The sequence below is a fragment of the Giraffa tippelskirchi genome, chromosome 1, assembly GCF_054371585.1.
Source record: "Giraffa tippelskirchi isolate mGirTip1 chromosome 1, T2T-mGirTip1v1.2.pri, whole genome shotgun sequence".
NCBI classification, from domain to species: domain Eukaryota; kingdom Metazoa; phylum Chordata; class Mammalia; order Artiodactyla; family Giraffidae; genus Giraffa; species Giraffa tippelskirchi.
This window is the reverse complement of record NC_137275.1, coordinates 55,436,283-55,449,385: the sequence shown is the minus strand read 5'-3', so window position 1 is coordinate 55,449,385 and position 13,103 is coordinate 55,436,283. Positions and strand designations below refer to the sequence as shown.

General features: G+C 43.6%; 1 protein-coding gene and 1 pseudogene across 4 annotated transcripts in view; both read left to right on the top strand.

Moving 5' to 3' along the window:
- PGCKA1 (PDCD10 and GCKIII kinases associated 1) overlaps window positions 1-11,877 on the top strand; it is an 80,612-nt gene extending 68,735 nt beyond the window's left edge. For all 4 annotated transcript variants that reach the window (XM_081526827.1, XM_081527004.1, XM_081526922.1 and 1 more), the window contains 2 exons: window positions 8,912-8,965; window positions 10,137-11,877. In XM_081526827.1, coding sequence (XP_081382953.1) covers window positions 8,934-8,965; window positions 10,137-11,070 — 966 coding nt within the window. In that variant the 5' untranslated portion in view covers window positions 8,912-8,933 and the 3' untranslated portion in view covers window positions 11,071-11,877. The remainder of the gene's footprint in view (window positions 1-8,911; window positions 8,966-10,136) is intronic.
- On the top strand, window positions 7,959-8,594 carry LOC145515508 (CDGSH iron-sulfur domain-containing protein 2 pseudogene; annotated as a pseudogene).
- Window positions 11,878-13,103: the final 1,226 nt, after the last annotated feature.

The window sequence follows — 13,103 nt, the reverse complement described above, 5'->3', positions numbered from 1 at the left end:
TGTTAAGTATTTATAATCATTAATAAGTGCTGGCAAGGTGCCAGACATAATAAATGCCATACATACTTTTATCTCACTAATTTTTGAAGCAATCCTGAAAAACAGGAATTGTTATCATTCCTATTTTGCTGATTAGACAGATAAAGTTTGCAGAGGCTAAGAAATTTGCGTAGAGGTCATAAAGCTAATAAGTGGTGGAGGCAGTATTGGAACCCAAACTCAGACTCTAAATTACTCATTTAACCTCGGTGCTGAATTGCTGATATGATGGATTTTCTCAAAAGCTTACAAATTCCATCCTGTCTCACACATACCCCAGCCCTACCACACACACACACGCACACACACTCTTACACACTTCCCCAGCCCATTCCAGTGAAGAGGTTCAGCACATACCTCTTTGTCCTCCTGACTTGAGTCCTCGCCCTTCCCAGGGAAGTTGCAGTTACACACACTGTCTCTATCTCAAGGCTCCAGGACATTGATCAGTTGTGTGTGTGTGTGTGTGTGTGTGTGTGTGTGTGTGTGTGTACACTCAGTCGGTTAGTATTCTCTGGCAAAGAAGCCAAGGAGACTTCTTCAAAGAGCTGCAGACCTGAGGGAATGAGATAAGAAGTTGGGGCCTGAAGGGAGAAAACAGGAAGAGAAGCTTTGTACATTCAGTTAGGATCATGGGTTTAGGTGAGTGTGGATTTGGGACCCAAACACCTTCATCAGTATAGGAATGGGGTAGTTCACAAACCTCTGAGCAGGGCTCCCGCCTGCAGAAGGGTCATATCGGTGCCTGCCTTGTCTGGGTGTCCAGTGGTAACAGTGTTTGAGTCAAGTCAGAGAGAGGTCATGAATTGAGGACACTTCCTTCACTGATTCACCACCTCGATTGTTCAGTTTGGAAGAGACCTTTGATGTCAGGGACTCACGGGGGAGATAAAGAACCTGAGGGATCAAGAGATTACACCACTTTCCCACATCCACACAGTTGATAATGAAGCTACTGCTGGAAGGTGGATTTCTTATACCCAGCGTGGACTTTGCCTGGTTGAGCTCACAAACAACCCCTCCTGACAATATTAGTTTGGGGCACAAAGCCCCTCCTGACAATTAGGACTGCCATGACAATTGTTTTTCCCAAAGTTCCACAAAACATAAATTCTATTGGTTATTAATATCTTTTGTGGGGGAGGGGAGTTCTGTGGTCAATTAATTTTGGGAAATACTGAGTTAAACAGGGTGAAATCATTCTTTTTCATAATTGTGAATGTGTTTATCATTAATCTCTGCTGTTCCCATTCCCAAACCTGTTTGAGGGAACCCTTTGGCAGGAGTGGGGAACGGACATTTGAACACACCTCTGCACAGATATCGCATCAAGCCCAGTTCTAGGTGATGCTGACTCGTAGCACATTGACTACTGGGAGTACATCAAACAGACGGTTTGATGGTGCTGATAACAAAGTCTTATAGTCTTTCTCCAAAATTACTGAAGCTCAACCTCTTTAGGAGAAAAGGAAACACCAAAAAATTTTGTCCCAGAGAGTTTGCAAAGCCTGCTCAGAAAGGAGAATATGGTTCTGCTGAGGAAACAGATTGAGTGGTAGTCAAGAGTTATCTTCATATCCTTTTTCCACCATAAATTCAATACTGTCTATGAAGCTGGGCAGGCAGTCTTTTAATTTCTTTTATAAGGCACCTCGTGATTTCTTCAATGCCTGTTAGTTATTTTTATCCATTCCTCTTGAGTCTAAGAGGTCAGTACCCAGAAGTGACTCACTAAATATTTTTCAGCTTCACCTGCTAGCCAGGTTAAGATGAAATTCTGGACTGTTTTCTAAACATTGGCAACTTGGTTTATCACAACAAAGTTGAAATTTAAGTGTTTAATTTTACTATGTCTCTTACAAGCACTTCAACTTCTATCAACTCAAACCACTTGCCAACAGCTGCTATGAAAGCCCATTGACTACAGCCCTCGAAGCAAGATACCCTTAACCCTTGGAATTACATGAACTGTAATTCCCAAGCTGGGAAGGGGAACCATGGTCCCTCCTACCTCTCTTAGCTCATGCCATGCACTTGACTTTTGATTTTGGACCACCGAGTAGAGTGAGATTTGATTGTGGAAAGTGGTAGACCTTCTACTGGAATAATTTATAAAATCTCATACTCACCATTCATTCATTCACTTCTGTCACTCGCCAGTCATCCCTTTATTTGAATAAGAGATGTGACATGCTCCTTGCGGGTAGATGCTGCCCTAGGTTAGGCAGGCAGCTGACAAACACCAAAAAAGTGACATCACTCAGTCGTGTCCGACTCTTTGCGACCCCTTGGATTGTAGCCTACCACACTCCTCCGTCCATGGAATTTTCCAGGCAAGAGTACTGAAGTGGGTTGCCATTTCCTTCTCCGGAGGATCTTCCCGACCCAGGGATTTAACCCGGGTCTTCCGCATTATAGGCAGACTCTTTACCGTCTGAGCTACCAGGGAAGTCACCAAAACCTTAGACAAACACCAAATCCCCTCTGAGGTGGGGCAGCCCAAGGACGGGAAACATCTTTGCCTTCAGTTCTAGTGCCTGGGGCTGGCTATTGAGGAAAGGTCTTCAGTACATACACAGAATGACAGCTAAATCCAGAAATTTTGATGGGGTTTCGATGAGCTCCTTTCCAAGACCTTTAGCCGTGTGCTTCTTTAGGGGGAATAGCTTAATAGCAATGGTTTTCTGTAGGTATTAGGTCCTAGCCCAGGAACAAGCAGAACAAAAACTGACATCAGATTAGTGCTTTTTTTTTCCTTTTAACTTTTGATTTTGACATCATATAAGACAATGAAAAGTTGCAAGGGAAGTACAGAGGACCCTCAGTTACTCAGAGTCCCCAGATGTTAACCCTTACCACATTTGCTTTAGTCCTCTCTCTTTCTCTGTACATAAATACACATTTTTTTTCCTGAATTGTTTTCATAAGTTGAAGATACCACCATGTCCCTCTACTGCTGAATACTTCACTGTGAAATACTTCCTAAGAAAAAGGGCATGCTCTCATATAGCCGCAGTACAATGATCAAAAGCAGGACATTAACACTGATTTAATACTACTACCTAATCTACAGGCCTTTATTCAGATTTCACCAGTTGTGTCAATAATGACCTGTTACCAAAAGATCACGCACTGCATTCATTGTCGTGTCTCTTTTGTCTTCTTTAATCTGTAATAGTTCCGCAGCCTGTCTTTGTTTTTTTTCCTAAAGTTAACATTTTTGAAAGTGTACAGACCAGTTGTTTTGCAAAATACCCCTTAAGTTGTGTTTGACTGATGTTGCCTCCTGCTTCAATCCAGATTATACTCTTTAACAGAAAAATCACAGAAGTGATTCCAAGTTCTCGGTATGCCACCTCTGAGGCTATTGACTAGCCTCACGGTATTACTCTTACTCGCAGTGTCACCCTTGGTTATTTGATTTTGGTGCTGTGACCCAGGTTTCTCCACTGTAAGGATGCTATTTTACCCCAGGCATGTATAGGGGAGCTATTGGGGTTGGCCAAACGAGTTCATCGCTATGATGTTATGAAAAACCTAAACAAACTTTTTGGCCAGTGCCAATACTTTGAGATTAAACATCCCGTTCTCTTCAGGTTTTTACCCACTGGTCTAAACATCTGTTGATGATTCTTGCTTGAGTCAATTATTACTGTGATGGTTGTCTAATGGTGATTTCTATAGTTCTGTTTGTTAGCAGGCTTTCTAGTTGTAAGTCAGAGCTCTCCCTTTTTTAGATTTATATCCTGAGGATTCACAGATCCTTGTTTTATTCAGTGTATTATATTCCTTTATGTTTGTGCTTACTGTGATGCTCCCATTGTTCCAGATTTGGCCACTAGGACACCTACAAGCTGGTCCTGTGTCAGTTTGACCTATGAGCATCATTCTTTAAGATCATCGCTATTCAAAGGCAGCCCTTTCCAGCTGAGTTGAGCCTTATTCTGTATTCCTTGACTTCCTGATGAATGCTCAGTTAATTTCTCTGCTTGGTTGCACAACTCCTATTGCTCCCACCCTCCCACCCCTCGTCTCCTCATTTCTCCCCACCTCCATCACCAACCCCCTTGTGAAACCGGATTTTCCAGCAAGAATACTTGACTAGTAACTGATGGGGACTTAGCATGACCATCTTCAAACACAGGACTGTTTAATTTCAACACAAAACACAGGACAAGAGTCAACCTCCAGCACAGGACTCCAGGAGGGGCAGGCGCCAAAGTGGGTGGACACACCATCCTAATGGTGTTTGCTTTTCTCCTATGGAAACCAGATGATGGTTGCGAAGGCTTTGCCCTTTGCTTCTCTGTTGCTCTTTTATACTCCAAAGACAAAGCAAATTCTGATTCTGCTCCATAATAAAGGGCACTGGACAACTGAGTTCTCACCTCTGAGCCAGCTGTTGTCACAGTGAGGGGGAAGGGAAAGAAGACAAACTGCCCATTTTGAACTCAGTCTTACTTCACAAGAACAGATGTTTTTTCCCATTTCCATGGGAAATAGACATGGAATATTTCTTTTTTGCACCTGGAAATGGGAGACTTCACTAAAAGCAAGATATAGGTGTGGGAGTGACACATGAAAAGAGAAATCAGATTTGATGTTAGGAATCATCATATATGGAGGAATCATTGTAGACACAGGCAGGCGGGGGCTGGGTGTAAATGCATTACTCCCCACCCTTTTCGTCAGCAGGCACTCAGCCTTGGACCTTAGAGCCTGTCTCACTGAGAGAAGGAATGTTGCTGGGGAAGGAAACACAGGATGGTGTGAATGAGGCTGGACCTCTAACCAGGAAGAGGCCCCGGGCTGGGGAGACTGGGGAGAGGCTCAGAGCATGGCCCTCAGGTAGGGACTAGGTCTGTAGGAAACCCAAGGGCGTGCCCTAAAGGGAGGCAGTGAAAGGGAGGGGGACTGCGGAGGATCACCAAAACACCTTTTATAATTACATGGCTTTGAAGAAAAATATAGATCCTGTGGTTTTCCCGGGAGATGGGCGGGATGAGACGGGTAGTATGAAAGGCACAGGTGACTTGTCAGTGCTCTAAGAAACAGAGAAGTTAAATCTCAGCAGTCAGCTCACTCCCAGGCATGGCTGAGAGTGTGGCCAGAGCCACAGTGGCAGAGGGTGGGGTCAGGTCGACCTTGGTCAGCCGCAGAGACACTGGGAAAGCAAGGTGCTGCTCAAGACCCGCCTCTTTTCTTTCTTCTGTTCAGAAGGAAACCTTCCCCACCTACGAACCCATGACCCTAAAGTTGACCTACCTGACATTTTTCAATGATTCGGACCTCCCAGTTGCTTCAATTACATTATTATGACCACGATCTGCCCTCCCTCAGACACTTCAAAGCCCTTTTTTTTTTCTTTGACTTTTTCTTGCCTCCTAGCCTCTTGACTTTTTAAAAACAGATTCCAAGATAAACAAAGATACTGCCAGCGTGGAAAGGGGCTGGATTTTAGAGTAGGTTGTGGAGATGGAGGGAGGGGAAGCGCTGATGGCGGGGAGGAGGGGCACATGGGGCTCTTGAACAGATTGATCAAGCTGACACACGAATTATTCACAGAAAATGGGCATAAGTGGGGAGCAGAGGCTGGAAACAAAACCCTGGGCTTGGAAAATGGAGTAATTCCATTGAGAGTGCTTTGCAAAAGGGAAAGGTTGTACACATACTGCTGGCTAAGCCCGCTGTGATTTCTGTCTTGTGGAAATGTTGTTGCACTTGGGGTATGTGTATTTCAGCTGGTGCCACAGTTGATAGAGATATACCATTTGGTCCATATTCTGGAAACAGGTATAACTTGGTACTGTTAATGCTCTTGTTTGTATGCATATGTCATGGCAACTAGAGTACTTCTTCCTTAGGTGAAAAGCTTCCTTTTTTTTTTTTTAAACATGCTATATCCAGACAGAGCTGAGTAATAAATATATGCTTATTATGAATGTTAACTCATATAATCCCCAACAATGCTATGTGGTAGCTACATCATTATCCCCATTTACAGATGAAATAGCTGAGGCCCAGAGTTACAGGGCAGAGCTGGGGCTGGAAGCACATCATCCAGACAGTCTCCTCATCTCAAATCTGTAATCACATATGCAAAGACTTTTTTTTTTTTTGGTCATATGAGGTAGCAGTCACAAGTTTCAGAGAGTAGGATGTGGATGTTTGATGTCTTTGGGGAGGGAGGTGGTGTAAAAATATTTCCCTCTAGATTTATCAACCAGCTAATCTATACTTCTTAAATGGTACTGGTCATTTTCTCTGTGGTTTGAGGCTTATGAAGTAGAATCCTTGGAAATCCATTCATGACTGAAAGAAAGAAGGAGAGAGAACAGAGAAGGCAGTGACACAGCCAACTATGACTGATCTCTGAGAATTCCCTGAAGTCCAGTGATTAAGACACTAGGCAGGCTTCCACTGCAGGAGGCACAGGTTTGATCCCTGGTCAAGGAGCTAAGATCCTGCATGCTAAGTGGCAAGGTCAAAAAATAGAGGAAAAAAAAAACCAAAACCACAAAATAAAAACAATAAGTGATCCCTCTCGCTCTCCAGCACGCGCATCTTATGGAGACAAAGGGACTGGGGCTTTCAATTCTGTCATTGGCTTGTCTTCTTCAAGTTTGTAACTATTAGATATGGAGGATGACTTAAAGATTCTTCCATGCTAATTTCTAGGATTTTCAGAGAAAAGACCAGAACAACGTGGTTGGTTTTTACATGAAGAGAAGGTTTCATTCAAAGGGCAATCTTGAGGGAAAAAATGTAACTTGGGAATGGGCAGGGGACAGAGGGCAGGTGGGGAATGAAAGAAGCACAGACGTAAATCCATCTTCCACCAGGAAGCCCAAAAGGGCATGTCTTTGAACTGCCAGAGAGTGGAGTCCATGCCTTGTGATGGGAAAGGCAAAACAGGAGCAGTTTAGCCCACATAAAGCTTGTGATGATGACTGTAACCTCCTCGGGTCTGTAACATGGAACATGGATCTATAACCGGGATCAACTGCCCTATCCTGACATCCTCTGCTAAGCTAAGTCGCTTCAGTCGTGTCCGACTCTGTGCGACCCCATAGACGGCAGCCCACCGGGCTCCGCAGTCCCTGGGATTCTCCAGGCAAGAATACTGGAGTGGGTTGCCATTTCCTCCTCCAGTGCATGAAAGCGAAAAGTGAAAGTGAAGTCACTCAGTCGTGTCCGACTCTTCGCGACCCCATGGGCTGCAGCCTACCAGGCTCCTCCGTCCATGGGATTCTCCAGGCAAGAATACTGGAGTGGGTTGCCATGCCCTCCTCCAGGGGATTTTCCTCACCCAGGGGATCGACCCCACATCTCTTACATCTCCTGCATTGGTAGGCTGGTTCTTTACCACTAACGCCAGCTGGGAAGCCCAGGACATCCTCTAGTACTGAAACCCCTGGGCAAGGAAGCCTCTCTGCTCTCTCATACCGCCTGCTGCTGCACCAGGGCTTAACACCCTGGTTAAGTCCACGTCCCATGGAGAAGGCAATGGAAGAAAACACACAGGTCCTTTTCAATTCCACCTTTCTCTCTTTGGCATTGGTCAACCTGTTTTTCCTCATTTACAAAATGGAGATGACATATATAACTCCCAGAGTCAGGGAAACGTCCAGCACAGAGACAAGTGGCAATAAATGTTTGCGAATACTGAATCAGTGATTTTAGATACATGAAGGTATTTCAGGTAACCAGTGCCCTCCCTACTCACATGTTATCCTTTTCCAAAAACTGTAACTCTACTGACTTTGAGTATCTAGGAAAGAAAAAGCAAACAATTCCTACTGAAATCTCATTCAGCTGCCCGGGCCCAGTCCAGACTGCAAGCACCTGCAGCTAGCCATTTCCACTCTCTGCGCAGGTGAGGCACCTCAGCCAGAGAGGAGCGGAAGTCTCTGGCCAGGATGGGGCTGGAGAGCATAGCCCGCGTGGTGGAGGTGCCTACCTGCCTGCAGGTGTGTGCAGTCGTGTCTGACTCTGAGACCCTATGGGCTATAGCCTGCCAGGCTCCTCTGTCCGTGGGATTCTCCAGGCAAGAATACTAGAGCGGGTAGCCATTTCGTCCAAAAGCAGATCTTCCCAACCCAGGGTTGGGACTGCCGTCTCCTGCATCTCCTGCATTGACAGATGGATTCTTTACCACTGAGCCACCTGGGAAGCCTCTGTGAAGGTTCAGGTTCCCTTATATCTTAAACAGCTCTCAGCTCTGAGAGCATTGCCTGGTTCCCCCAGCTCACAGTTTCAGAGTGGCTTTGATTATTGCCTTTCCTTGATGTACTTTGACTACTTGGCTACCTTACAGTTTGTCCATTCCTCCTGAAGAAAAAGGAAAGAAGGATAGCTTGATTAATCTTAAAATACAAAAGGAAAATCCCAAAGTGGTGAATGAAATAAACATTGAAGATTTTTGTCTTACTAAAGCAGCTAATTGTAGGTGTTGGCGTTCTAAGACGTTTTTTGCCTGTGATGGTTCACATAATAAACACAGTGAATTGACACATTGTGATATGGCTTCACTAATACTGAAGAAGGACCTATAATGGTAATGAATTATGATGGAATACAATTGTGTGCTATAAAATCTTATGACAGTATTTTTTGATTCTTTGTTTATAGAAGATCTTTCAAATGGTAGTCTTAATTATTGCTAGTAGTTGAAGAATTATTTCTGTCAATTTATTTTCAGTTACACTACTGTTTATATTTGATACTTTATATATTCAGTCATTTATCTAGAATTAAATTGTGCAGCTCCTTCATTCTGACTGCATAGAAACCAATGTCTTCCTACAATGAAAGCAACAATTTTTATTAAAATTAATAAAATGTCATTCACTCTTCTCTCTTTTTTTCCCAGATGATAACAAAAAGTAATCCAGATGGGGTGCAGGTGCTGTAAAATGATACAAAGGTAAAGTTGAAAAAAATGGAGAAATTTGTGATTACACGAAGGCACTTTTAAACATCCTGCATGAATTCAATGCCATTTTCCAGCTTGGGGCATGACTAGCATTGCCAGGAAGTTAAGAGTTTGGAACCACATTAATATTATTTAAAAGAACACAGGTTCTGGATTTTAAAATTTTTTTGTGCAGTTCTCCGAGCATGTTGGGAACACTGTCATTCTCTGAGGCTGAATTTGGTTTGGATTGAATTTACATTTCTCCAGAGAATTTCAGTGCAAAGAAAAGCTTGGGTTTTAGAAGATGTCTGAAATGGTATCACTGAAAATAAATCACCCCAGTCATGTATGTGCTTTTAATTTTGTCCAGATTCTATTTCATAAAAATTTGGGCAACATGAATATAATTCTATATAAAATAAAGGGGGAAAATTAGCTGATCACTTTGCTTCCATAACAAAACTATCTTTATTATGCTAGTTCTATTCCATATCTGTATCTATGTGTGTATACATAAATAGGTATAGATATATACATATACATACCTACATACATATATCATTTTTTCCACTATAGTTATAATTTAATGTTAGGTGCCATTCAAAAGTATTTATTGTGAGTAACTTTGATGCTAGTCCAGACTTCGTAATTGTTATGCCTGAAATGGCATCACTGCAAATAAATCACCCCAGTAATATTACTGACTACATAATATTCCATTGAGGTGGTGTGCCATCAGTTCTCAACCACTTATTTTCCTATTGTTGAACATTGTTTTATTCATTTACTTTTTGTTTGTTTTTAAATTTCATGACCCACTTTGTTCTTTACCTTCTTCCTGCCCTTTTTTTTTAACCCTGTTTCCAGTTGGTAGACCACTTTTATACCAACTGTATCTATTTAATTGTTGCTGTTTAGTCACTAAGTCCTGTCAGATTCTTTGCAAACCCGTGGACTGCAGGATGCCAGGCTTCCCTGTCCTTCACTATCTCCTAGAGTTTGCTCAGATTCATGTCCAATATCTGTTTACTTAGGCACACATATAGGCTTAAAAGAGTAATCATGGAAATTAAGTTAACAGGAACCATAGAGCAGCAGCAGAGCCTGTAGTAGAAATATTAATAATGAAAGTTAGTTATTAAAGTTAATACTTGACTGATCTTCCTTCTTCTCATCTTAGCTATCTCTTCGATCCAGTTCACGTGCCCTCCCCTGGTTACGTTAACGAAGTAAACAGCTGCAAGTTAGATGAAGAAGACACTCTTAAATTGAAAGACAAACAGAGCCCCGAAATCCTGGTGCACAAGGGTGACCCTCCGAATGAGGGCTCCAAGAGGATTGCAAGCGAGAGCGGAAGAGCCGCTCCGCAGGAGCCCTGCGGGCCACCCCGAGGACCAGTCCTCTCGGGGGATACCGTGGGGGGACCCTGTGCCGAGAAGACTAGCGGGACCATCAATGGCCTCGGCCCCACTGCGGTCCTGCAGCTCACTGGTGAGCCTGGACTCCCTCAGGGGGACAGGGACTCCTGGGCCAGTGCCGCAAACAAAGGTCACCCGACCCAGGCCTTCTTTGAAGGAGAGAGTGCCAGGGAGCTGGACTGCATGCAGCTGGCCTTGGGAGAGACGCGGGTCATCGGGAATGGGGGCTCCGACGCGCCATCCAACGCCGGGCATGCGGCCTGGGAAGTCCCAGCCCATGTCCTCCAGACACCCACCCCGGACTACCCTCAGCTTTGGGGCTCAGCTGGAGACAACGCTGATCACGTTGATAACCAAGAGAAGGACTGTCTTTTCAAGATCCGCTCGGAGAAGGAGCCCCAGGAGGGTGCTCACCCCCCGGCAGGGGATTGTGGTTTGAATATGCCCTTCTCCGTAAAGAGAAGCTGGGATTCATTAAACGAGGCCATGACAACTGAAATCCCAAGTGTCTACTTTGACAAAGACGATCCTGCTCAGAATGTGCCTGTGGTCAATTCAAGAAACGGGTGGGAGGAGGCCCCTGGCTCCCCCGGAGACGGGAGCTGGGAGACGGCAGATGAGGATGCGGAGGTGGCTGAAGCCCTCGCGGCCTTAGAAGCAGCTACTGCAGGGGAAGATGTGGATGAGGCCGAGTAGGGGAGGGGATTCTCCAGGCAAATAAGCTAGTGACGATCTGGTCACACGGGCTGGGTTTGTTCCTAAAACCCAGAGCTGATAAATGCAGCATATACGGCGGCAGCCTTACAGGGGGTTGACACCCAGCGCCAGTTCTGATGGATGTGAGCATCAGTGCCACGCTGCTTGTTCACTATGGAGTACCACCATCTAGATGGGCTAAAACTCAAGAGACTGTAAGTCAGAGTGGGCCACTGTGCTGGTGTCCACCGAACATGCAGACCTTAAACACCCTGCTTGCCAACCCGCATAACTCCTGCAGAACCTGTGGTTCAGGTGTTTTTGAGAACGCCCTGGAATCCCAGGGGCAGAGATTCACAGGACATTCTGTTTGAGTGTAAAATTCCTTACCTTGCTTTTGAGAGCCAAACATTATACCCAGTCAGGGAAAGGTAACTACACCCACTTAAAGTGCCTAATGTACCCCCCAGAGCATGGCTTACCTTCAGGGACAATCACCCAGGGAACCAATCACTAACCACTTGTTGGACAGAGTGCAGCTTGGCAGCTTTCAGGGTGGAGCAGGAGCTGCCTGTAAACAAATGGTTAGTCATTAACTGTGATATCAGGCCACCTTGACCTTAACTTTTTTACATTATTACTTTTTCATCTCCTTTGGGATTGGGGAGTTTGGTCAAAAGAATTCTTTAAACTGCTTGTGTCAAATTCAAGTTTTTAAGTTTGTGAGATTTGGAACAGCAAAGAGATAGATGGAGTGTTTTGTGCCATGCATGTCATGTCTGATTGTGATTAAACAATAACAACATATGTTTCTGAGTGTCTTAACTCAATAGTGCTTCTAATTTTCCCAGACTGAGCATTAGTGACCCTTGATGTTTCTTTCAAGTTAAAGAGATAGACTATTAAATTACAGTTGAAATGGAATATTATTCAGCCATTAAAAAGAATACATTTGAATCAGTTCTAATGAGGTAGATGAAACTGGAGCCTATTATACAGAGTGAAGTAAGCCAGAAAGAAAAACAACAATACAGTATATTAACACATATATATGGAATTTAAAAAGATGGTAATGATAACCCTATATGCAAGACAGCAAAAGAGACACAGATGTATGGAACAGTCTTTTGGACTTTGTGGGAGAGGGCGAGGGTGGGATGATTTGGGAGAATGACATTGAAACATGTATATTATCATATGTGAAACGAATCCCAGACCGGGTTCTATGCATGAGACAGGGTGCTCGGGGCTGATGCACTGGGATGACCCAGAGGGATGGGATGGGGAGGGAGGTGGGAGGGGGATTCAGGATGGGGAACACATGTACACCTGTGGTGGATTCATATCAATGTATGGCAAAACCACTACAATATTGTAATTAGCCTCCAATTTAAATAAATTTATATTTAAAAAAAATAAAATAAAAAAGTAATAATAAATTACAGCTTAAGAGGAGACTAGGTTGATTTGCCAAGAATGACTTTGACTCTGTCCCTGTAGGTCAAACTCTTGATGCCATGACTACCTGTGCAGCTCTTCCTTTAAGGATGAATAGCCCTTCCTGGGGCTTGACATGGCTCAGTGGAGAATTTAGGGGATGGTCAAGACTATCTAGAAAAATATAAATATTGAGGATTCCTTGTTATAGTGTTTCATAACACAAACTCTGAAATCTGACTCACTTTGGTTGGATTTCCAGCTTTGCCATGTAACCTTGGACAAGTAATATATCCTTTCTATTTGCCCATCGGTTAAGTGACAATAATTATAATATATATTTATAGAGATTGTCATAATGTCATTGCTCCATTTGGTTATTATTTAACATAAAACATGATTTCTGAGCCGAACAGACACATTTCCCTGGATTTGCTTGATAATAAGCCATGTCTACATACAATGTCACTCAGAGCTTTTAAAGACTAAACTGTTGGCTTTGCTAATTGCATTGTAGATGTGTTTGCTATTGTATTTAGTATACCAAATGCTTAATGTTTCAAAGTGGTGCCTTCAACAGTTTCCCAAGTGTATCT